The sequence below is a fragment of the Diorhabda carinulata genome, chromosome 11, assembly GCF_026250575.1.
Source record: "Diorhabda carinulata isolate Delta chromosome 11, icDioCari1.1, whole genome shotgun sequence".
Classification (NCBI taxonomy): domain Eukaryota; kingdom Metazoa; phylum Arthropoda; class Insecta; order Coleoptera; family Chrysomelidae; genus Diorhabda; species Diorhabda carinulata.
Window position 1 is genome coordinate 12,112,738 of NC_079470.1, and position 27,262 is coordinate 12,139,999.

General features: G+C 32.1%; 1 protein-coding gene across 4 annotated transcripts in view; it reads left to right on the forward strand.

The window, feature by feature from the left end:
• Nucleotides 1-635: 635 nt before the first annotated feature.
• The window catches only part of LOC130899346 (tyrosine 3-monooxygenase), a 40,896-nt gene continuing 14,269 nt past the window's right edge, over nt 636-27,262 (forward strand). The window contains exons 1-2 of one of the 4 annotated variants that reach the window (XM_057809239.1): nt 636-745; nt 25,651-25,762. In XM_057809239.1, coding sequence (XP_057665222.1) covers nt 710-745; nt 25,651-25,762 — 148 coding nt within the window. In that variant the 5' untranslated portion in view covers nt 636-709. Of the gene's footprint in view, nt 746-18,140; nt 18,436-25,650; nt 25,763-27,262 lie in introns of those variants that run through there. The other 3 variants (XM_057809237.1, XM_057809236.1, XM_057809238.1) reach the window with 3 other exon arrangements.

The window sequence follows — 27,262 nt, forward strand, 5'->3', positions numbered from 1 at the left end:
ACTAAATAATGTGTGAATATGTCCACATGCAAGTCTCTACAAGCATGACCGACGACCATATGGTACTAGACTACTAGTTAAGTTTCTGCTACATCCAACAGCTTGCACGTCATTTTTGTTATTATCACTTGGCTATGCTAAATTGTCATTTCATTTCCTATTGAAAAAGGACGTTTGTTTTCCAAAATTTCATCATTTCATCATATTGACTTGTTTCCAATCTCTTTTGATAGTAACTTCAGTTTTCTTCATAGTGCCGTGTTTGCTAAAAACTGTTGACCTTCATAGCAGCCCTGAAGGAAGTTTAATGTCCTACTCGCTCGAGTTATTCGGTTTAATTCGTCCTTAAGTACGTAGAAACATACTAAAGGGGGCTTTACACGCTACGATAAATCGTAACAATGTGATTGACAGATTATTGTCGCCTAGTACGCCGTGGAGCTGCTAGTGGTAAAATTGTCTATAATGACTGATAACTAACGCGGATTTCTAATTATTGTATGATAGAGGTCGAGACTGTTCCTCCAATTTCAAATTCAAATAATCCAACTTATCGAGAGTCGTATGTAAAATTTAATTTAGTGATTAAGCACGTTTTCCACTTCATTTTTTACATGTATGTGTGGAGTAACTGAATTGGTTTTAGTGTTAGTGTGAAGCGACTAGAGACATTTAAAAAAATGTAGGCTGAACTTGAGGGATTCAAACAATGGAGATTTATTCTGGGAAAACATTATATTTATTTGTGAGTAATCTGTTTATTTAATAACTTTCGAAGGACGCTAAACTATGAGATTATATTTGTCAAACTTTATTCCATGATATTGCATTGAGATTTTCAAGGAAATGTTTTTTTGTTTATACACAACAATTCGCCAAGATCAGCTCTGTTAATACTGAATAATTTATGGGGAAAAGCTAGTAGATTATTATTTCTTTTTTAGATTATACGCGAAGGTGTGTAGTAAAGTTTTCTGATAGATGTTCTCTCATCCAGTGAGGATTCTTATTAGACCTATAGCGGCGATTTTGATGATTAACATAAACGTGCTTTTATCAGAAAACAAAACATCATCTAATTGGGTTACTCGAGGTTTTAAGTTGGTATCGTTTTACAGGGATGCATTTAATTTTCCTTCAATATTCGAAAAATTCATGTGTAAGGCTCCTTTTGGACCAGAATTATGTGGATTTTGTTGAAAGTCAAGCATCATTATCAACTTCTGTATTATGACCAAAAGAAAATAAACAAAACTTTTTTTATTTCAATTCAAATCGGTAAAAAGCAACATTGCAATGGTTTAATATCAAAAGCAGAATGTATTGAGTGCAATAGTTAGATGGAAACTCTTATTTTTATTAGTTTGTTCTCTGAACTGGTAACCATTGGTACCTTCTGGCATTATAGAAGGACAATAACACGATTTGATGCTTCAATAATCAAAATTAGTTCGAATAAGATACTTGAATAAATAATCGGCGTTATAACAACTACCTCGAACCCACCTCTTCCAAAATGTATGACTAAAACAATGAAGAGATTCCTACTACTTCCCATTCCTTCCGATGGAATCGTCAGTCTTGTTTGCTTCATCTATGGGTTTAGTGGAAGTACACTTTTCTTTTTTTCGAGGTAATGCCATAAAACTTCCAATTTCCTCTTCAAAAGGTCTTTTCTTCTTTGTGTCTTTGTTGTTAGTCATGCTCCAGCTATTTGGTGTCGTCAGTGGTGGAGGTGGATCCCCAGATCTTGAAATCTGCCGTTTTCTTCCTATTTTATTTTTGGTTCAACAGTTGATTGATATATTGGATCATTATGTACCAATCGACGCTTACTGCTCGCTTCAAGTTGATGCTGTATTGGACTTGGAACTTCTTGCGAAAATTCTTAACAGTGTATTTCCACGTTTATTAATCATGATAAAGATGAGGATAGGATTGGCGAGGTGGAGCTCAAATTTACCTCTCGCTAACCAATTTCAAAGTACGACTTTTAAATAGAAATTATTGGAATTAGTAACTGAACCAATTATTAGAGTTAATCAAAATTATATCAATACATTGCTCAATCGACTCATTATATACAACTTCGGGCTCAAAACGTCCTACGACGTTGTCAAATGCCTTTTTCATGTCGCTGCAGTTCTAATCGTTTAGATCTGGTGCACACATTGATATTCGTATCCACGTGCCCGAGTTTCTTTCAGTTTTACCTCTTTTATTGTGTCGTTTCTGACCCGATCTAACAATCTTTAGGTGTCCAATTTCTATTTTTTCTTTAATTGTTTGTTTATTTTCCACGTTTCCGATCCACATACCTACTAACGTATTTCTAATCATTTCACTGTAGATTCTCAGTTTTCTTTGTTTTCCTATTTCAGTTTTCCATTTAGAGATTTCGTCCCTTCAGTCAAAATTTTTCATTTCCATTTCTTTGTGGTTCAAATATGTCGTAACTGTTTTCGAAATAGACTGATTTTAACATTTAACGAGCCTGTTTCATACCTCGTATATTTGACCACTACTTGGCGTATTTTTTTGTTTATCTTGAATTATTTATTTTTGGTGAATCATTATTTGAACAAAATTAACCGTACAGCTTTCACTGGAGTGAGTAAATAAAAAGTTGTGGCACTTATACAAATTCAAATATACGAAAGAAAGATCAAGTTATTATATAAATTATTCAAGGATTTTCCGACGTCTTGAAAGGACTGTATTGCTGTGAATACCCAAGTTTTAACTAGCTTTCAAATTGGTACTAAAATTATTTAATATAGAAAAAAATATACTGTAATAGTTGTTGACGTGAATCGGAAATTCAATCATATTCTTCGAATTGATATAAAATTAAATCAGCTGATTATATCTCAATTAAAATTAGATGATTGATGATAGTTACCGTTTCATTAATAAAAATGTTCGATATTTTTAGTCGTGGATCTAATTTTGATTTATAAGAAATAATTTGCATTCATTTCTGTGTTTAGTTCTACATTTTCAAAGTGATAATTTCATAATTAAAAAATTGGGAGAAACAATAAGGGAATTAATAAAAGAAAAAGCTTGTAAACGAAATGGCTTAATAGGCTAAAGAAAAAAACGAGGAAGGATTAGATATTACATCAGGAAATCCCAGATAAAAGCGAAGTTACAGTCTTAAGGCCTGGATACACCATTACGAACTAACTCCGGTCCGTTTTTCCTTCAAAGAACGGATCGGAAGGAGTAAGCACATATGTCATATACGCTTCTGAGTTCTTACCAGCTCCAGATCGATACTTTCGCCACTCTCGCCCAAGATGAAGAAAACCAGAGACATTTCATGAAGAAAGAACAGAGGAAAACGCAGTTTTTAGGTACATCCTTAGTATCGTCCTGATTTATTACAGATTTACTATATAATTCCTGTTCAATCAAATTGTTTGTCTCCTTTTTGAATTAATGTGTTTATACTTTAACTTTGTATGTAATAAGTAAGGATGATATTTCGATCTGTGGTGTACTTTTGACATTTAATTTCCTCGCAACTTTTTTCCATATCATGTTTTTGTAATCTCATACTTTCTCACTTTTCAAAAATCTCTCTTGTTTCTATACCCGCCATTATGGCCAATTCGGATCAGACACGTGTCGGGAAGGTGTGAACTAAGGTGTTCAAATTCTAGTTTCATTTCCCTCTCAGAAACTCTGTATGATCGTAGTCGGATCGGAAGGATGCATGATAGGTGTGACACACCCGTTTTTGGTTACTCGATTTTCATTTCATAGACGATTGATATATTTTGAAAATAACTTTTATTATTCAATCTAAAAAATTTTGATAGCAAAGTTATCTAACGTATTACAAAACTCGATAAGTCGTGTGACTTACACACAGATGGCGTTGCCATTGTCAAATATATGACGTTTATGAAGTACCAACTTTCAAAAGACAAAAGACAAAAGACAAAAAAGTGACAGCTAGTTAAGTAAAGCTATTTTTGTTATTTTCGATACAATGGATTCAAAATAATTTCGTGTGTTAATTTATGTATGTACAAGCTGGGCATTGGCTTCGATCGGGGCTCTGCTTAATCGGAAATAATCGTTTGCAATATCGGTTTTCTGAATATAAACGTAGACGTACAAACGATGATGGATTATATTATTTTGCAAAAAAATGTGTTTTTCTTAGTTCGTCACACGACTTTAGTGATGTTATAATATGGTGAATAAATTGTAAATAATTCCAGTTAATATTGCACGAAATGATTTATTCATGTAAACTTATTTGCGATTAGAAATAATTGTGACCATAATAAATAGGTGGTTAATATAATTTGCTTATAATCCATGTGGGCAAAAACTTTCCTATGTTTGTTAAAAAGTTTTTCCCATTCCCAGAATTATTTACGTACACTTTGATCAACATCATGGTTAGGTATATTATAGTCTGAATAATAGTATTTCAATTTTTTCCACATTTAATTTCCGTTAGATAAACAGAAATATATAGAATGTTAATCAAATGTTTCTTCATCAACATCATCATAAATAGGCATCCGATTCTGTTGAATCTAGGAGGTTAGATCTATTAAATTTTAGGGAATAAAACCACAAACCGATCTCAAATCCACTCAAGTCACACGCTCGAGGTCAAATGTCTCTAGCAAAAAATTTTGAGCTTCCATTTTTTTTTCTGATTCTAGCAATCCAAAGTTAGTTAGTTTTATCTTTTTATTGAGTGGTCTATGTTGTTATTGAGCTATTTTTGCGGTAAAAAAACAAATCACACGAAAATGAATCTTAAACAATGAAAAAGAGTTATAATTAAAATAATAACTTATTTGAAATTAACCTATCAATGTTTAGTATTTAGATCTTGTCCGATGCTATCCCATTTTTCACTGAACGCCATTTCGATCTTCGATTTCTAGCACGAACTTTTCTCTTAAACTCGATAGGAGCTACGCTCTAGGTAATCTAAGAAATTTCTTTTGCAAACCATCCTCTCCATATGCTTGTAATGGAGAGGAACTATAGAACTAAAAGTTTCTTCCTTACCGAAACAGGATTGTCCTCTAAGGAAATCAGCAGCTTGGTTCTACTAGAATAGATACCAGCCAGACGCAAAATGAAGATGGTCAGCTGTTGCCTTCGCAAGACATGTCGGGGTTTCTTAGATATATATTTTTTATATTGAAATTCACCCGACGGTGTGCAGTGAAAGTACCAGTAACTCTTTTTGGCTCCTCTTTACTTAATGATAGATTCCTTAATGTTTTTCCAATTGTTTAAGGCTTTAATGCGCGCTCCCACGAGGCGAATTTTGTTGATCGAAGAAAATTGATCAACGACATGAGTTTGAGTTCACTCCTCTACTAAAAATTGATCAACCACTCTCAGTATCGAGATGGCGTCGACTTTAGTGAATAGTGAAGTGAAGTGTGTGAATAAGAGCTGAACAAAATTTTATGTAACTCGAGAAAAAAATGTAAAATGCGATGATATTGGGTGAGGTAATGGATTTTAAGAAGAAATCAGTTGGGAGCATCAGAAGGTTAGAGAAGATTATAGAAACCAATTGAATATGTCTAAAGCAAAGTCTGGGAAAAGTTCAATAATACGTCAAGCACAAAGTTAAAGTTGTAAATAACTTTTAGATACTTGGCTACACTTTTCCACAGTTTCAGACCAATTGACGCTCATTTTTTTGACGAATTACGAATCGATTTGTTTTACGATGAAGTTAGACTGAATCAAGTTGATTAAATATATTGAAACAAACGTATTGCATTCAACTTTATTCAGTCAACAAAAATCGCCTCCCGAGGACGCTCCCTAACTTAATATCCTTTTGGGATACCTACAAAAGATTGTGGTCTTATGAAAGAAAATGTCCTTTCAGCCCTAATACATCTTAGTAGTAGCAGTCAGAAACTTTTGGGGTTATCCAGCTCCAGAATGTTTCTTTTCCATAACTGTGTTTGCTTATCAACAATATGGCGTCAACCAGGCTTCTTAAATGGCGTCAGTGCTCCTATTGATGCCAATTCATTGACCCCTTTATTCACGACAACCAATTCTTAGGTATCTCCATGTTATAAATGTCTGACTATCAGTATGGATTGATAATAGATGCATTTGTCGATAGTGTTTCTACTTGTAAGATGATTTAGCAAGATCCTAGCGATGATGGTACCAGAACCAGGCTTCTTGATTTGTTTATTATCAGATGAACCACAAGGATCTTAGTAGTACGGATCCAATGATTGACACACAGGCAAGCCTTTGAACTTTGTCGGGAATTTTTCTCGTAAAGTTATAATGCTTGATATAAAAAAGGTTTCTAACTTTTCTTTCGAAGGTTAGCAGTCAGTTCATTTAATGAAAAAACTGAAATAAAACTGTAGTTTAGTAAACCGATTCATTTGAAGAGTAATCTTGATAATTCCAAAAAAATTAGACTTCGCAAAGTAATGATGATAGTTATATCAACAATTTTTGGTGAATAATGTTTTTCCATTCGGAAAAAACTGCAAATAAAATGTTATATAATGAAATTATTTACGGAATAAAAATTTATTTTCGGTTAGGTAGTATTGACGTAATTAAAATCCTTGGTCGGATCAAATTTGAAATAAGTTTAATAACCGGTATGTCGGTAGTACTACTGAAAAAAATAATTGATGAAAGTGCTACTTTTATTCCGGTATATCAGTAGCAATTTCACGAACAACTGACCTTAACTCAGTATTGAACAGAACATGCTGTGAATCGTGTAATAATTTTTTTCCAAATCAATTTCCATTTATTCAGTGTTAATAATGATAGTAATTAATCATCAATTACCGACAGTTTGAATGAAATATGCGGTTTAATCTATTTTAATAAACACAAAACCACAATTTTTGCATTACTGCTCGTTAAAAATTCAGAGTTTTACTAGGAACATATAAAAGAAGTTTTTTCGTCGTATCACTTGTTTTAATATTCTAATTGTAGTTTTTTATAATACTGTTTTTTCCAAATATAATCACAGGGTAAATATTTTTGAAAATTCGTCGAATTAGCGTCACCGTAATAAATCAGACTATAAATTCACTTGTTGGTGATTTTTTAGACAAAAACAACTCTATAATTTCTCTTTGACTTCTTGTAATTTATTTAGGTTGTCGAAAATATAAAGTACTGATGAAATTATAAAGTTTTGCTACAAAAAATTGTCATAAAAAGTGATAGGATCCAAATGTCCAAACCGTATTAATTGGCCTGCATTATTTTGGACTATAAATGATTTTAAACATTTTTTAAGGTTATATGTTAATCTTCCAACTTTATCTACTGCCTTCTAGTATTTTTGTTGAGCCAAAAGTTTTTGTGATAAGCATATTTATCTCAATTTTTGAGGATCATCATCAATAAACCTCTTCAACCTCACGGATTATTGATAATTTATAATGAAAATGAATTGCATTTCAACCCATTTATCAATATAAATCACTCATATCCTTCTTTAATTTTCCGTGATTAAAAAACTACACTTTATTTAAAATGTACTAGAAGAATGTTTTGCAAACTCTTAGTAGAATTGGTATTTAACACGTTGAGCCCCAACCAAAATTGATAAACTTTCCCCAAGGTCTAAATAAGTGGAAAGTAATGTTTTTTGTGTGTATTATACAAGTTTGAAATTACCCAAAACCATTTATTGGAGACATTGCAAAAAACTAGGAAAAGATAACTCATATACATAGTACAAAAGAAGCTGTAGAAATGAGACAGTAAGCATTGACAGACGATCAGGAATGGTTGGAAAGCAAATAGCAATTTACAAAACATCTTTGAGCTGTTAATTGGTACAGAAATGATGAATGCTTACATCCTTTATAAAAGTATAACAAAAAAATATTGCAATTAGATTCTCAAGAAGAAGTTATTGACGATAGAAACGACAAAACCAAAGAAAAACCATGTCCAAGTCACAAAGTGAGAGATTCTGTAGGATGCAGTAGAAAAATCATGAAAAAATACAAATCAATTAGTGTGAGTTGATGTTTCAAGGACCTAGGACGGTTCAACTACGCTCTGGACTGTGGAGAGAGTGCATTTATAGGCTTATGGACCGCACCGAGGCTCAACGTGTTAAGAATGATTCAAACCCTAGATGCATATGAATACAGTTAAACAAATATACGGCAAACCTATAGGTACAGAATCCCAAGCAAGCTATTCATGTCACCAAGGAAATCACACACAATATTTTAAGCGGAGTTCCTACCTATAAACATATGTAAGACGGTTAACAGTAGTTCCATGAGATGTCGTATTAATAGATGGTTAAAGGATGAGCTGGGGTTCAAAAGATTTTAAACCATATCAAAAGAAGGGATTAAAAGATTTTGAGGAACTTCTCGAGATATCCAGGAACGACATTAAACTGGAGGCCAGTCTTCTGATAGGTCATTGTTTCATCAAACACCACCTTAAGAAGATAGGCACGGCCGAAAAAGATTCTGTGAGCAAAACATAATAACAATCAAAGCATATCCTTTCGAATTGCTTGCCACATAAAAAAAATTTGGGCTTCTCGATATAGTGGTGCTAACAGCTTGAGAAACGAGACACAAACACGCAGACAAAAAGCCCCTTTTGCGAGGAGTTTACATATTTTGAAAGCCAGAGGTATGAGATGCAGAATCATGTACATAAAGGTATAGATGTGGAGCGGATGGAGGTCCAAATGGACTCCCTAAACAATCTAATTAAAATATACTGAAATTTCTCTCTTTACTTAGAGCAAATCGATATCCACCGTAATTTTCCTGATCATTTCCAATGTTTTTTCTCATCGTATGTTCTATCATTGTAATTTTTTTTTCCTTTAATTCTATTCTTGTATTGTATTGGTCTGTGTCTGGTCCAAGACATATCCTCAATACTCTTTGTTTCAATATTTTAATATCGTTTTTTAATTTTATTACTTTTATTACAGGGCTGGCAATAGCGCAATCCTTTTTCTATTTTGAGTTGTTGGGATAATTGTCCTTCAATTCCTGGACTCTGACTGTGCAATTGTTATTAAAAAGTTATTTATTATCACTTCGGGATCATCTTAGTTTTTATGTTTTCCATTTTTTCCATAAATCTAGTCATGATCTTACTCGATAAGTTTCGTAACGTGATGGGTCGCCATGGGTCGGATATATAATGTTTCCTATTAATTTTCGTTGATTTCTATGTGTAATGGACTTTTTTAAATATCCAAAATTGATATCAATATGATAAATAACGAAATTATTCGTATCAAATAGATATATTTAGCAATATTTTTTTAAGAATTAAAAATTAGAAAAGATATATGTTTAAATTATTCATATTTTTTTCAATAACGATATTGACCTCAATCTATCAACCGAAGGTCATTATCTAATTGCTTATTATTGGTTAATATTAATCTACTTCCTTTTATCTACCACTATTCGTAATAAATTCGCAATCGTTCATATAGAAGAGTCATTAAAAACTTATTGAAATTTTATAATTTGACATCGGAAATACGAAAAAAATAAATAAATCACAATAAACACAATTTAAATACGACATATTATTATATTTAACGAATAAAGCGTGTTATAATACAAGTATAATATGCAGACATACTTCTTTTTGAAGTCCTCGACCTGTTGCGGAGGATTTTCCGTAAGAATGCGAATCTGGATTTACCCCGTGTCAACGGCCGTTCACGTATCTGGTGCCCAATTCTCTTTTTTCTTCATCTAGAGATAAAAACACTCATTTCATATATTAACTTTCGTTTTATTTCAACTTGAAAGTTATAGTTTTCCATATAAACGAAAATAATTTGAAATTCAAGTAGTAATTTTAAAGAAATTTCAATGGCTTTGGAATAAATATTGAAGAAATATTTAATTTATAAACTGAGAATATGTATAGGTTTGTACTTCGTACAACACAAAATTTAGGTTCTACCTGAATTTTGATACACGTAAGGTTGCACTTTAGGTGAATTCACTACACAAATTAATTTTTAGGAATATTTGGAAAATAATTACAGACGATTTGCAATAGAAAACTATCAGTTTCAATGCCAGAACCGGCAAAAATATATTTGTAACTTTTATTATAGACATTTTGAGATAACAAAATTTTCTCCTCAATTTCTATATCCAGAGCTTTACGTTATTTTTTAAATAAAAGTTTTATAATATATATTAAATTTTAGTAAGAACGTGGAATGCTTTATTATCAAAAAATTGTTTACAATGTACACAAAGAAGATGTAATAGATTTGTTTGTAAACAGCAAATGATTATGCATTTTTTAGCATTGTAAAGTATTAAACACCAAACTAATTCTGAACGTGGAGGAGTTACTAAGTGGGTAGCTGTGCAACGATCTTTCTAAAATTGGAGAAGCGTGCTTAGGAATTAGGCAAACAGAGATTCTAAGATGAATAAAGCAAGAAGTGTCAACATTTTTAATGTTTTAAAACTGTGAGACCTGCATTTTAGCCGGAGTAAATATCTAACAGATCTTTTGTGTAGTTTGAAGACTCGCTCGTACCACACGTACCACAGAAGCGAAGGGCATATCGGAGATGCGACTCAATAAGGGCATAATTAACAGTTATAGAGGTAGATAACTTTAGTTCCTTGGAAAGTGATCTTAACGCAAAACAGGAAAATGTAATCCCCATTTCAAAGAATTAGGTCACTAGATATGGGCCTATGAAGTGCCTTGAGATCAGGGTTGCTCCAAGAGAAACTAATAACGTCTACAAAAACAGATATTTCACCATTTAATGTCTAGATTTCACCAGGATACAAGATAACCGATGGACAAAAAGAAATCTAGATTGGAGACCGAGAACAGACAGACGAAATCCAGGAAGACCCCCTACGAGATGGACTGACGATATTAAAAGAATACGGACAAATTGGGTAGCAACCATTCAGAGCAGAGAAAACTGGAAGCATTTGGAGGAGGCATAGGTCCAGCAGTGGACGAGATAAGGCTGAATGATGATGATGATGATGATGAATGTTTAGATAGACATTATCGTTGATAAACAGATGAAACCAAATAAGGCCTAGTACTGAGCCATGGGGCACTCCACATTCTATAGGTTCTCAAGTAAACATCGTTGTATCAACCCTTACTGACTTCTTAGGTAAAGTATGACACAATCGAAAGCTTTAGAAAAATCACAAAAATTTGTGGGTGGTTTAGGCTAGAGAATATAGCATCATTTGTGAATTTGTTACTTAAAAACCCAAACTGAAGGTTAGAAAATATTTTATAGGCACACATAAATGATAGAAGTTTCTTTTGGACCAATCTTTGATCTTGATAACCTGAGAAGAAATGCGCAATTGGGCAAGTTTGATGCATGATCTGTTCTATGCAGAGGTATATTTATTGTCTTCTTAAAACAATTTGGAATGAAATGTTTATTAAAGTGGTAAGGCGATTTAATTTGCATTCGGAAACATTTTCACTTCAATTCCATCGGTACCAGATGATGATTCATTTTTGATGTCATTAATTGTACTGCTGAAACTAGGGACATAAAGAAGAGACTGTGTAAATTCGTATTAGCTTTTATTTTGTGTCCTAAAATAATCCATTTACTCATTTTCAGAAGTTCATAAAAAACAAGACCTCGTTCGTATCGAAATTTTAGATAATTTTTTTAGATTTTCTTCGGATTAATGCAATTTAATGCAAAAGATAATTACACAGATAAAGGTGAAATAAAAAGTTGCATTGATACAATTCATTCTCGGTTTATCACGAGGATACTTTTTATTATCGTTGCAGTAAATACGGAATTCATTAATTCACCAAGAAATTTGCGTTATACTTGATTTGGATACCAATCAAACTTTCAAGTACCTTCATGAAGATCATAAATTCTATCATTCAAATCTCAATTTTAGATTTTTATCGTAAAAATTCAATAACAGAATGTATAGACAAATAGTTAATAATAGTAATTTGATTACACAAAATTTAGAGCATCACTTTCTAATGATTCAAAAAAACCGAAATAAATAATGTCAGTTTTATCGTGAGTGACTTGAATACCAACATCATCGTTGAATATGAGTTAAGCGTTGACTTTCTGTATGTATGTACTTTATTCTCAAAATTTACTTACCTCAATTATAAAAAGTACTGTAACTGATAATTACTCAACAAGTATTGTAGTACCACTGGAATGTGATATACCTAAACAAACGAAAATTACGAAATAATACGGAAAAATAAGACATCGCAAATATTATTGAGATGATTTCTATAAAATTCAACAAGGAGATGCCATGACATACCATTTTTCAGACTTTAGGCAAAAAAATTAAACAACACACTATTTTAATAAGTCTTCGGAACAACATTCTTGAAAAAAGTAAACCTTTACTTTGTGTCTTCCTTGATCCTGCGAAGGCATTTAACACGATGTGTTTTTCGCAGTTGCTAGAGTCAGTATTTTGGATTCCAGAGGTGGTCATGGAGACTCCTTTATTCCTCCTTAATGGACAGACATCAATATAAAAAGATATGTCTGTTTCTAAAACTTTTACGATAAATAGTTTTATTAAATACAAAAAACAGTTCCGTGGTTGATTCTGCCAGTAGTCATATGCTTAAGCCTTGTCTCAGTACAAGCCAAATTGAGGTGGAACCACGAATGATTCATTAAATCAGTTATGTTTCTTTAGATCGTACCCATATTTACATGGATAACTGTGGTCATTCTAGAGCTAATACATTCAAACAGAGATCTAACCGGAGACGGAACGAGCGCTTTTATTAGATCAAAACCTTCGATGTCGGGCTTGCTCGTCATCGTACAATTTGGTGACTCTAAATCAACTGTCGATGGTAAGTTCTGCGCCTACCATGGTTATAACGGGTAACGGAGAATCAGAAGGCAGCAGGCGCGCCACTAACCCACTCCTACACGGGGAGGTAATCATCATCTAACGAGGATCAATTGTCGGGCAAGACTAGTACCAGCAGCTATGGTAACTCAAGCTCCAATAGCTTTTATTGAAGTTGTTGCGGTTAAAAAGATCGTAGTCGAATCTGTGTCCCACGCCGTAGGCTCATCGCCCATCGTCAACTGTCGTGCCGTGTGATGTCCTGTCGGCGGGCTTAGCTCGTAAGGTCGTCCCAATTCAATCCCACCGCGGTATTCTCGACTGAGTGTCGAAGTGGGCTGACACTTTTAGTTTGAACAAATTAGAGTGATTAAATCAGGCCAAAATTTTGCCTGAATACTGTGTGCTTGGAATAGGACTTTTTCTATTTTGTTGGTTTTCGGAACCACGAGGTGATGATTGATAGGAACGGATGGGGGCATCCGTATTGCGAAGTTACAGGTGAAATTTTTAGATTGTCGCAAAACGGACAGAAGGGAAAGTAGTTGAAAAAAACGCTTTTATTGATCAAGAACAAAAGTTAGAGGTTCGAAGGCTATCAGATACCGTACTAGTTCTAACTATACACGAAGCCAGCTATCGATCCGCCTACGTTGCCCCGATGATTCATGTTAGGGATTGGGTTATGTTTTGTGGTGACCCTCATGGGGATGGGCCCCATCCTCTACCTTTTATATGAATAGTATTCTTGAACAATAACTGGATGGAAAGATTCTGAACTTTTATGATGATACGGTTGTGTTTTTGACTGCTGATTTCTTTGAAGAACCCAAAATATTAGTAGAAACTTACATTAAAATTAAGAAATTTGTAATATTCGATTATAAACTTATATTATACTTGATTGAAAATTATAAAAAAAACCTTATTCATGTTTTTTACATGTAGTATCAATGTCATTTGTAAAAAATCCACTAGTAGATTGTAAGAGCCTTGTTTTGAGGCCAGCGAGGACGAATCTCCAAGATTAGAAAGCCTCCACTGCGAATAGTGAGGGCAATTGAAGGAACTAAGATTATCCAAACAATTCGGACCGATAATGTCTTACTATTAGAATTTATACGAGCTCCGTTTTTTTTTTAACCTCCGATCGCTCCGTGCAGACGCTACGCGAGCGTGCGCTGTAGGTGGCGATTGCGAAGCTCTCGCACTACACACTCGCCCATTATTGTACATTCAGGGTCAGTCGGCGTTGTGCTACAGCTACGTAAACATTATGGTGCTCCTGCCAAGTGTGAATTGCGAAGTGTGATTCGTTTTATACAGGCTGAAGGCCATATTGCTGCAGAAATCCTTCGGGGAATGTGTCGTGTGTATGTATTTCCATCAACGAAAAAAACTAAATTAATATTTCAATATTTGCATCGATTATCAACCGCCATCGAACTAAAGACCTTTCGACTACACAGGACAAAGAATTAAACCATATAATGAGCGAGTGAAACTCTTTATTTGATCTACGAATATGTGTTAGTCAAAAACTAACCGCTTCAGAAATGAATTCGAAAACTGCCAATGAGTGTGCAAAAATATATTGCAGCGATAAAACATTCATTTGAAACTATAATAGAAAAAATTTTTAATGAAAATGAACAGACTTTTCCAAATCTATCACTAGTGTGTACCGGGAAAGCAATTAAGAAAAGCCGCCGGACATATCTTAGGAAAAGATGATATTAAAGCTTCAAGGAAACAAAAGTGACCCCAGAAAACAAATATTTGAAGTGGCACTTTATATACAAAACTGAATTAACATTGAAATAGCGAAAACCTCATATCGATATCTTTTTTTTTGTACGGAGATATCTTAAAAAATGACTAATGAGCTATTGAATATCCTTCACCACAAATCTTGTGGACAGATGAGGGTGCATTTCATTGTAATGATGGAGTAAATCGCCATAATATGCACTACTGATCCGAAACATATTCTAAGAGTTGCATAGGACTTGATAGTCTATTTATTTGGCCACCAAGATCTCCAGAACTAACTTACTTAGATTCGTGGTGCTGAATAAACATCTAGTTCATACCAATAGACCCACGTCAATGGATAATATGATTGATAGAATACGATAGGCAATATGAAATATTTCAATGGTAGAGAGTGAAACTGTTGTCCTATTCATGGGTCAGCGACTGATTCCATTTGGTCCTCTGTACATAGAAGTTGAGTTCTGCAATCAATACATCTTTTTTCTCGGCTGAAAATGCACTTTTTTGGATAATATAGGACTTGGGACTTTTGGGAACAAATGATCACCTCTAATAATGGATTGGAAGATGTGACGAAGCTCTTAAGAAGTAAAAAAGAGTTTAGCTTAGAGAGTTTTGATTTAAGATTTTGGTTGAGGCTTGATTACTTCTTGGATCATCATGAAGATGTGACAAGTGATAGTTTTCAACAGAAAATTACTGTGTGTCTCAAAAAAATTGATCCAAATAATTTGATAAAGACCGAAATAGAAACGTCGAATTTTGACTTGTTATTCTGGACTGATTTTCTTTCAAACGAGACCTAAGAACAAGAATAAAAGGATAAAAATGTGATGGAGGAAATGCTGGAAGATTTAATGAAATAAAGGCGAAAAAGGATCTAAAAATGAATGCTAAAAAGAATGAAGAGTTTTGAATGAATGAAGACTTTTGTTGCAGAGACAATGGAAGGGGTCCAAATGATACTGAGAATAGAAAAAAAAGTACGTTCTATTATGGGAACGATAAAAGAAGATGACGAAAGTAGAAGAACATATAGAAGAAGTTCTAGGAAAGGATAGTGAGGTAGAGATAATTATTAAAACAACAAGAGTAAAATTGCTGGGACGAGCTTGACCAGAAGCTGGGATAAGCATGTTACTATAGTGGATACAAGAGGAAGAGGAAGGCCAACGAAGGAATAAAGAGATAGAAATGAATGAATATGGGTAGTCAGAACTGGAGAGAGCTAGTAAATAAAAGAATTGCTTCAAAAATATGAACAATATGAAAAAAAACTAACACCAGATCTGGATTCAATCCAAAAAAGAACTACGAAGATTAGATATTATAAGGAATGATAATTTTATTGTAGTTATTTCTTAATTTTATCCAATTTTTTTATATATTTTTCACCCATTTATCATAGATCTGTATTATTATTGAAATTATTGTTTCTGTGAAGTATCAACAATGATTAATAGGGAAAAATGATAAAGTGGTTTCTCTTGTTTTACATAATTCCATAGTTAATAATTATCTGACGCAAATACAAACCACACATCTTCAGGATTAATGTATGCGTGCTACTTCAGATTCCGAACTGGTTTTTTTTTAAATAAACTATATGCTAAAATTTACTGTTTTAATAGTTAGTTTTTTGTATTATTCTTGGGATTTGGGTTGATGGGTAATCATGATGACTACTATACTGGCGGCTTTAGATAGGTTAGCAAGAAAACGCATGCATCTGAAAGTTGTTTGGTATTATTAAAGGCTCTCGCTGGCTGGAAGAGATTTTGTCCTATCTCTATGAATTAAACACAGAAGGCAAAAAGTATGATATGAATTAAATTTAGTTGGTTACTTTACAATAAATGACCAAATTTCTTGCAAGAATGGCAATGTTGTGTATCAAACTTCATATAAAAGAAATTGTATTATCAGAAAAGATCAGTATTTGGAGGAGGCTCCTCCTGAGATCTTCTTGAGACGCTACTTCAGATGGACTAGCGAGGAATTGTATCTGGTACGTTGTTGAATGCTATACAAGGCTTTTGCTTCACTTCACATTTGGCATAAATCAAAATGAAGCCTTTTCTTTATCATATGGCTGCGAAACCTATAACGAAATCAAAAACGAACATTTACCCGAAGAGATTCGGCTCTATTTCTATGATTTCAATTTGTTTCGTTCCCTTATGAAAAAACTTGGCTGTGCATCAAACTTACATAAGAGAAATTGTATTGTTAGACAAAGGGCAGTATTTTGAAGAAGGCTTTTCCTGAGATCTTCTTGAGACGCTACTTCAGATGGATTAGCGAGGAATTGTATCTGGTACGTTGTTGAATGCTATACAAGGCTTTTGCTTCCCTTCATATCTGGCATAACTCTAGTATATAGCAGCTAAAGCTATTAAGGAATCAAGGAGGAATATTTCTAGCTCTTTGAATTGAGCAAAGAAGACCAAAAGAGTGATATGACTGAAATTCCGCCATATTTATGTTTATTTCTTCAATAATAATTTGATTTTTATGATTTATATTGCTCTGGTATAGAATTTTTGAATCAAACTAAAAAATTATACTAATTTATGATAATGGAGCTTAGAGCTCTAATGGCTGCTTGACTATCAGACGGAATGATGATCTCCAGTCTCGTACACTCCTATTCCAGTTCCATATACCGTTTTTCCTTCATCCGTATACCATTTAATGGCATTTCTTGTATGGTGTTATTGCTTTTACAGTTTATTATTGAGGTGAAGTTTTTCTCAAAGTTTTTTTCGATGTGAATCGGTAGGTTCATCGTTAATCATCAAACTTTAAGATGGCAATGTCAGAAACTGAAAATCATATTTTTTAAAATTAATAACTCCTAAAATGATGAACGATGCGGTTTATTCGATACTGAACGTTACAATTTCTTACTAATTTTATTTAGAAATGTAGAATTAGTAATTAGAAATTACCAAATACATTTTTTACTCAAGTAATTGAAAAAATACATCTAGAGTAGTAATTTATACAAAAGTGAAAATAGCGACTAAACAATATGGAAAGTGAGAGACAGTTATGTTGTTACTAAATCTAGATTCTTTAAAAAAATAACAATTGTTTGTTAACGACTGCATTTTTTGACAATAATTATAAATTTTTCAATATATTCATGGTCCAATTCACACGAAATTCAAGTAAAAATGTTAATATTGCACGCTGTAATAAATTAAATACATAAATAAAACATGAGAAAGTATTTCAGAGTAGTTGATACTATTATTTCATTTCTAATTGAACGCGAGGGTATTTTGGATATATTTTCGAAAAACTAAAGGTGTAAACAACATTAATTACTTTCGCTGTATCCGAAGAACAAAAATAAAGAACCATTATATCGGAGATCCCCTATCACATTGCAGAAAACCTTGTAAATTACGCATTCGCGGGGATCCCGGAGTCGCCGGCACGCAAGGGTCGGACCCCCTCCAAAAATGGGGAGCAACTACATATACCACCTCGCTGGACACTTGTCACTCACTTATCAACTCGCTGACCAACGTTGCATAGCCTCTTTTTGACAGACGGTATTAATATCGTGGTCGTGTGGTTTTCATCGTCGGTTTAGAGTCTTACAGCAGTGAAAATCGTATTTCAGGCTGAGACAGCGAGCTTTTCTTCATCGCCCGTTTGAATCTCTATAATATTGAAAAATTATAATACAATGGCCGCCGTTGCAGCTGCACAGAAAAATCGTGAAATGTTCGCTATCAAAAAATCTTATAGCATCGAGGTACGTGATTTGTTGTGATTTATTTTAGTGTTATTTACCTGTGATTTTTGTGATAATTGTTTATGAGGTGAGCAATGAGGAGGAAATTAATTTCGCGCTTATTAAATCTGATTAAAATTCAATTTTCATTATTTTATTTGATGAGAGAAAATATTATGAAAAGTTTTTCCTCTTCATTGTTTGTTTCATAATTTTTCCAATTTGAAATATGTATTATCTCCTTAATTTATCGGAAAATATCGTTTTTTAATATTTTCTTTAACTTTCTATTTGTTTGTCTATCACTTGATTACAATTTTTGATTATACAAAAATTGTTGTAATTTTTGATAATATGAAAAATTATTCTTATTTCTCGTCAATGTCTAATTCATATTTAGGTTCTTTTTTCAATTTGAAACGCGTGCTTTTTTGTTGTTTTTTAAACTTAAGATCGACTACAATATTTTAATGTTGGAAAAAACGATTTTTGCTTCTTTTATTCAGCTTTCATTTGATAAATGTATAATTCAATTTTTATTTAAAACAAAATAGTATATACGCATTTTTATGATTCTCGAAGAGAATTTTCAATTGATATAATCATTTTTTCGAATAATAAATAATTTATATAAACTTTTTGCCAAATGGTTCGTTAATATGGTACAAAAAAAGAAAAAATAGGACAGAATAAACAAAATTTTTATTCAAATGTACCGTACTTTATTAGTACAAGTGAAAAATGAAATTTTTTGTCCAAATTTATGTAAAATTAGTCTTTAGAAATCACTTAAATATTAGATTTTCAATATCTGTTTCGTATAAAAAATTTAGTGCATCAAATTGTTCAACAACTTTTTTTTTGATACAAAGTAATACTTTTTCTTCTTATTACCATTTACCTCTTGTGCTTTTTTGTTATAAAATGTCTTCCCCATCTCCTCTTGTATTCAATTTTTCACCATTTTTTCCATTATTGGTTCTTATCTTTTCAATGTTTCCGTTTTTTACCATATCTTCCTCTTTCTTGCCGTCAATGTTAGCCCAGAAGTTTTTTCTTTATTTTTTCATCATTAATTTTTGTCTTCTCAATTTTTTATCAACTTTTTTCCTGTTTCTTCCGGTCAATATCAATTTCAAAGTCAATATTATTATAGCAGGTTCTTTTTTATTCTTTCTATCATTGGTTTTTGTTCAGTTAAAGCTATTATGATGCAGCATTGATGAGGAAGTTGTTTTTTTATAAAAAACGCAATGAAAATAATTATCATATCATTTATTGTCAAATACCAAATACACTTTCAGTCTGCACTTGATTATTTCTTCATTGTTTGCAAGTATCCTTCAAGGTCTGCGACTTATTCACTACCTGCGACTGCTATTCTATTAGGTTATGTAGATATTTTCACCCAAATAGGTAACTTTGTATTCAGTTTGCTTAAGTTATCGTTATCTTAAATTAATACGGTTCATATATGCAATATACATATGATTCATAAGTTTTAGAAAATCCGCCGAGCGTAGGAAATGAATATTAAATACAAAAATCCTGTTTTTTTCTAATGAATTATATCATTTTGTTTGTTTATATTGCTTGTTTATCAATCAAAGAACCATAACAAACGATTTTTTTTGCTACAATATAGCCAGAGAATACCGAAAAAATATTTTGATAAAAATTTTATTGTGGTATACCCTAATTCGAGTAGCTGTCAACTTTGATTTCATATATTTATTCACAATTATGTGTTCAAAAACGTAAAATTGTATTTCTAATAATTGTTTTTAATTGCTCAACAACAGCGTTTTTTCGAAATACGTGTCTTACTTCGTTTTCAAATGCCTGATAATATCGTTAATTCGAAATTCGTGTTGATAATTTTTCACTTTCTAATTTTATACATTTTAGAATAGGAACCATTATCAACAAGGTTAAACAATCTTTGTTTTCCTTTTTTGGTTTATCTATCCCGTTTTTAATACAGTGCGATTTACCATCATCTTCATGAGCTTTGTCTATTCCATCTGATGTTGGCGATTACCAAATGGTTTTCCACCATACTAAACAATACGTATCCCAATTCTTGTAATTCTTGATTTTACCTTTCAATATTAATTGTAGCAAACTATAATTAGTATGGGCCCCAAATGTCTTTGGAATTATTTAGTCTATACACTTTAGTCCTTTTTGACAACGAAATTTAAATCAATCTACCCAAAACTCTACGGTACAGAGTCTACGTACATTTCTTGTATCTTAAATTCATTGTTGGAATGGTTTGATCTGAGTTTCATCTATTTTACACCATCAAAGCTAAAGTGAAATTTCAAAATCAATTTATCTTCTGGATTTTTGAATATATTCTCACAATTGTTTTTTCAATGTATGCTTCGGAATCTGGTTTTGTACTAACCATATATCTGTCTCGTTAATCTCTTGCTACCTGAATATAGGACAAAAAAATGCTTTTTTTCACAATCCTTCAGATTATTTTTAGCTTTAGAAGGTTGATTTTCATGTAGTCACGTTTTTTCGTTAATTTTTTTAATGCTATACTTCTTAGAACATAATGAATACATTTGATTGATGCGTAAATGTTTTTTTTCCCCGCGAAAAAAATTTTTTTCTCACTGTCTCAATATAAATCACAAAATAAACATGAAATATCACTTCCTGAAGAATTTATTTTCAATAAAGTCTATTATCAATTGAGTAATAATCTTAAAACGATTCAATTTATTAAAATAATAATTGATAGTACAGCTCCAACAATTCCAACATGAATTCCCAAAAAATTTGATTCAAAAATTTAACCAGATATCTAATTTGTTTGGAAGAAGCTAGATAATCCAATATTTTAATATTTTGTTGTTATCTACTTTTTGTATTGCGGTATATTTCAATATGATCAGTTGTACAAAAAATGTTGTTTGTATTTCGTGTACAAAATTCGTGTTTATATGGCACATTCGAGAAAATTTTTGACTTGACTTACGGTTTTGGCGAAAAATAAACACTGAAATTGAAAACATTTCACACAAAACAAAAATTACAATCCTAAAGATTAATTTCAGCTTCAAAAAGTTTATATTGGTATATGAAAATGATGTAATTTTTGAATTATGATGATGATTTTCAATTTTTGACAAGTGAATTGATATTTTTAGTCATTTGAATGGATCGATTGCAAGTGCAAAAATCAAATTTATTAAAGGAATGTCTTTCTTGCATACTCAATGCATGTGAACTATATTTTTAATGCGTTATAAAATCTTTAATGCATTAATTATTTAAACATTATTCAATGCACATATTGAGATTATTTAATAACGTTACGGTAAGATCATGGTCAGTGTATGAATCATAGAGAAAGTACATTGTGAATATTACCAATGATTTGATTTGTACAATCCACAGTCATCTTTATCGCTGGAATACCTCACAAAAATATAAATTAAAAACAGTTTCTAAAGTAAATAGAACTAAACTTTGTAAAAACTCATTGCAACTACTGGTTTAAAACGTTCAACGGCTAAAGATAAACCAGAAGATTCCAATGAGCCTCAGAAGAGTCTCTGGTGGATGAAGTACCTGGCCTAACAAAGAAAACACAAAAATAATAATAATAATAAAAAATAACCCCAGGGGACTAAACTTTAGGTAGTAAATAAAAATTGACGCCATGACCTTCTCCCTTTTCAGTCCATTGTTTAGGTTTTGTTTTGGGTGTGAAGTGTCGGAACTATCTTTCATCTATGACTTATGGATTTTTTTCAACATTTCTAGATTTCTAGAGCCATCACCTCATTTGGTCGACTGCTGCGATGCTGGCCATGGTAGCTACCCAGTATTTTACTGTTCATAACTTAGGAACAGCCTCACTCAAAATAGAACCTATTTGATATTGGTTGGACTAATGCCTTTCAAATAAAAGTATTGCATCACCAAACGATCACCAATTTTTTCTATACTCACAAATTCACTGAAAACTCCTCCAGAGCAATTTTGCATTTGCTCTGTTTAAAACTGCCCCATTGCCCTCCATAACCATCCATGGTACTTCGTCTAAGAAACCATGCTTCAATACGATTGATTGTGGTGGCCTTTAGTGTCTATACTTCGTATAGCAGGATATATAACATGCAATCATCCTTTGATTCAGTTTCAAAGTCACTATCAATACTTTTATCGAATTAATCGTCGTTTTAGTTAACATTTCCTTCAGTGATTTCAAAATTCTAAGGCAATAGCTCATTTGGATCTACAAATCCTGTAATTTAAATTTGTATTTTAAGTTGTATTGGATATAATGCTATAGCACGTGATAAAAAAAGTTTTTTAGGCAACCCGAAGATAACTGATTGATAAGAGGTACCTGGAATTTGAAGCAATAAGCCTCATATTAAGAAACAAATCTGAACTGAGTCATAAATTTGAATAAATATGTATAATAAAGCCTAAAATATGTGTTTAATCTGGGATTATTTATGAAATAACGCTTCAGATAAACGGCTTCCACGGCTTTGCATACATATACGGATCCTTATGTCGAAATGTGCTAAATTTCGTTGATGCAACATTGAATCCTTTCCTTCAATGCACGCGTGGTTGTTGACGTAGACCTTCAATTTTAGATAACCTCAAAAAAATAAATCCAATGGTGTTAAATCACACGATCTGGGGGGCCAATTCTGATCACTGAAACGAGAGAGTTCACGATCTGGAAATGACTCAAGCAGTAATTGAAGTGTTTCATGGACTGTATGGTATGTGGCAGCGCAAAAGACAAACACGTTATGGATGCTTTTGTTTCTCGACAATCAGTTGCGGGCTCTCGGAAGCCTAAACGCAGCAATTTTGGCGATTAACAAACTGATCAAGGTTTTGCTCAACTGACCAGCAACCATTTGTTGATATTCAATAATCCATTGAAGAAACTCTTTTCGCTGTGCATTGTCATAAGGCTGAGGCTGTTTTGTTGATCGGATTTTGTAAGCATGGAGTTCGAAGTTCCTAGATTATCGACACTATAATGTGATTCTTCGATGTTGTTATTTACATATCGTTTACTGAGATCATTAGAGGGAAATCACAAGTTTTAGTTTATAGCTTATAATGAGCAATTTGGTTTTTAGTTTCATATTTTCGAGGTTCCCTCGTTTTTTGGCGCTAGAAAATCGAAAAATCAACCGATTTCGATGATTTGTTTTTAAATCTTCGTTTTTACGGCGGATTTATGAATAAAAATATGGGAAATATCTCACCTGAAGATCATAAATGTATTTCTTTGCATATAATTGTTCATAACTTTTTTATAAAGCTTCAAACGCTGTTCATATATTTTTTTTGTCAATCTACACAAAAGAACGAATATTTTGGAATAAAAGAAACGTTTGTTTAATAATTTTTTATCTCACTTAAAGATCTCAAATGGTTTTCTGATTTTAAATGTTATCATAAACGCTCTGGAAAATCAAAAAATCATATGATTTCGATGATTTTTTTTAAATCTTCGTTTCTACGGCAAATTTATGACAAAAAATATAGGAAATATCTCACTTGAAGTTTTTATATGGTTTTAAGATGTTTAATTCTCTTTAACAATCAATATCAGTTAAATACCATTTTTTTAAAAGTGAAAATTCTTAATTTTTCAAAGTTAAGTTGTACACTTGAATACAATAAGTGATTTTGTACATATAACTTTAATGATTATTTAATAAAAAAGGTGAAAACGATTATTAAGAGAAGTTGGTAGTATTTTTAATTGTAAAAACATGAAAAATCAACATTTTTGTATGAATTTTTCTTCAAATTTGTTCGTTTTTTTGTGTAGATCATGAAAAAAAATATATAACAACTTCTTCTGATTATTTGGAAAAAAGTTATCAACCATTATACGTGATTGAGTGTATTTTCTGGAACATAGGTTTCCATTTTTTTTATTCCGAAAAGTTTTTTCGTAAATATACCGTCAAAACGTAGATTTAAAAAAAAACTCATCGAAATCAGATGATTTTTCGATTTCCAGAGCAAAAAACGCGATAATAGAAAATTACCTGTAAATTTTTGAGAAAAATTGAATTTCAAATAGGAATTTAAAGAAATGATATACTCAACCGAGCCTGAGTACAAAATCAATATCGAAAATATGTAGAAATACATTTTTATCTATTCTATGTCATATTTTGTTAGTTTTTACATCAAATATTTCGTCAGGGAAAGCTAGAAGTGAGAAAAATGCATATAAATTCAATACAGCACATCTTCTGTATAGATAATTCAAATATGTATACAAAATAGACAATTACTTTATTTTTGCTTGAAAAAAACTTAAGAATTTACTGCAACACCTGCAACTAGACCTTTCAATACAATAAAGAGAGAATAAAAAAGTTTATTAACTGACCGTGATTAAAATTGTCATTGGATTTTTTGTTTCCCTTACTTTTGAAGGTCAGGTACATACAACCCAGCCCCGGAAACAAAGAATACGCTACTTAGAACCATAATTATTGATAATTTCATTTGAGCAGATAATTAGACAAATCAAAATTCATGAATAATTAACGTATTCCTAATGAAAATTAGTAATGGAATGAAAGTCGGTGAAGTAGATTGTGAATGTCACGTAGGCATATTGCATGTTTTCAAGGTAGACATTCTAATTTTTATTTAATAAATATGCGAACTTATAGAAATGCCTTCGTATTTTTTGCTAACTCTCAATAAATCTACTTCTTGATTTATGTTAATCTCCTAGGAACTAAATTATCACATCTTGCTGATATGAATCAACGTATTTTGTTACTTCTAGAAAATAATTTCAAATTAATTGCATTACAATTTTTATTCTACTATAATAAAATGTTGAACTCAAACATTTATTTATATATTTTTTTTTGAAAGTTTTCTGTGGATTTGAATTTTCTACAACTTATTCGTGTTGTAATTTTGTCATCCAGAACTTCTCTTGTTAACCATCTCTTGACAGGAAGTTAATTTCCGATCTTTTAGTCGCTTCCTTCTGTAAGAGACAATACCATTACACTTTTCGAGAACGGCAGATTCTAGTCTTGGTAATATTGCGAGCTTAGAACAATCTGTTCTTGATTCAAGATAGAAAATAGTTCGACCTGAATATATGTTGAAATCTGTTGAATTCTCTTATTCATTCTCAAAAAATTTATGTTTAAATAATGAGATTGAAAAATTCATTCTTATTTTCTTCTCTAGAACGGTTATCCGGCAAGGCGACGCTCTTTGGTGGACGACGCCAGGTTCGAAACGTTGGTAGTAAAACAAACTAAACAAACTGTTCTTGATGAAGCCAGACAAAGAGCAAATGGTGAGTTATTATATTCATAAGACGTTAAAATCGAAGAATTCATTCAACAATAACCTTTTTTACTTTGATATTTGTAAATCTGTTAAATGTTTTGAAGCTTTGCGGTAACTTGCATATTAATTTGGGGAAATGAAAAGTGTTTGTTTTGTTATATATGTTATGTGTATGCTATTTAATGTAACACTTCGCGATTTATACTTATTTGAAGTATAGTAAGGGAGCTTAAGAAAGGAATTTGCTATGTTGACTTTCTCAAGAGCGACTCAAATCCGATACCTTCCATACGTTGTATCATCATGAAATCTGTCTCTGTTTGTCTTATACTATAGTGAGTATTCATTATTTTTCAAAAAATTCCTACATAATGTTAATATTAAAGAATACACGACATCGCTTTTCGAAAAAAGAGATCGGCAACTATCGCAGGATATGCGTAATGGCTTTCATGGAAATAAGACACGGAAAAATACTCAACAGAATAGAAAAACATCTTCAAGGAAAAATAAGGAAAGAACAGACAGGATTCATAGCAGGAAGGTTGTCAATAGATCGGATGGACACAAATCATTCCAGAAAATACAAAAATGTACACCAATGTACCAAGAAAAGACACTATTCATCACTAAAACATTGAAATAACGCTTTAGATGAACGGCTTCCACAGCTATTCATACACATCGCTCTCTTTTGTTGGAATTGTCCATCATTCTGCATAAATATAGTTGCATTTCGTTCATGCAGCATTGAATCTCTTCCTTAAATACACTCGTAGTTGTAGGTGTGATTCTAAATAACTCCATAAAATAAATCCAATGGTATTAAATCACACAATCTAGGGGGCCAATTCTGATCATTGAAACGAGTTTCATTACAGAGAAATCTGTAATAATGGAGAGCTGTAGGAAATAATTGAGCCTCAGTCACTATTCATCATTGAAACATTGGAAAAAATTCTGGGTTGTATGATGGATGGAAAGGTGAATACGTAAAATTAGATGAAATTTAGCGAAGATTAACAAATGAACATGAGTAAGACTGTTATTGAATAAATTGACGAAAAGTGATTGTTACGGAATAGCCATGCGAGAAGATCAGACAATACCAGATGGAAAGAAAGAGTTACATAAGAGTGTTCCATAAGTAATCGAAAACTAGAAATATATTAGAGTTAGTACACTTTGTCGATTAGTTTTGCTACAATACCACTAAGAAAACGCTTTATATATATACATATATATGAAAAAAATCCATTATTGAAAATTCGAGTGTTTCGAAACGATTATTTCGCAGTTTTATATAATCAGCATCACTTTTAAATCGTCGATTTAAGGCTTAAATCCTGTATATGTCCCTACTATTAGGGTATTTGTAAAAACACTTTGTATAAATTCTAAATTTATACAGTTTTCAGTAGTTTTCGAATAAAATTTGGAAATATAGACATGGTTATGTAAAGGAGAGTCAAAATGCATTCAGAAAGTTTTTCTTCTCTGAACTGTA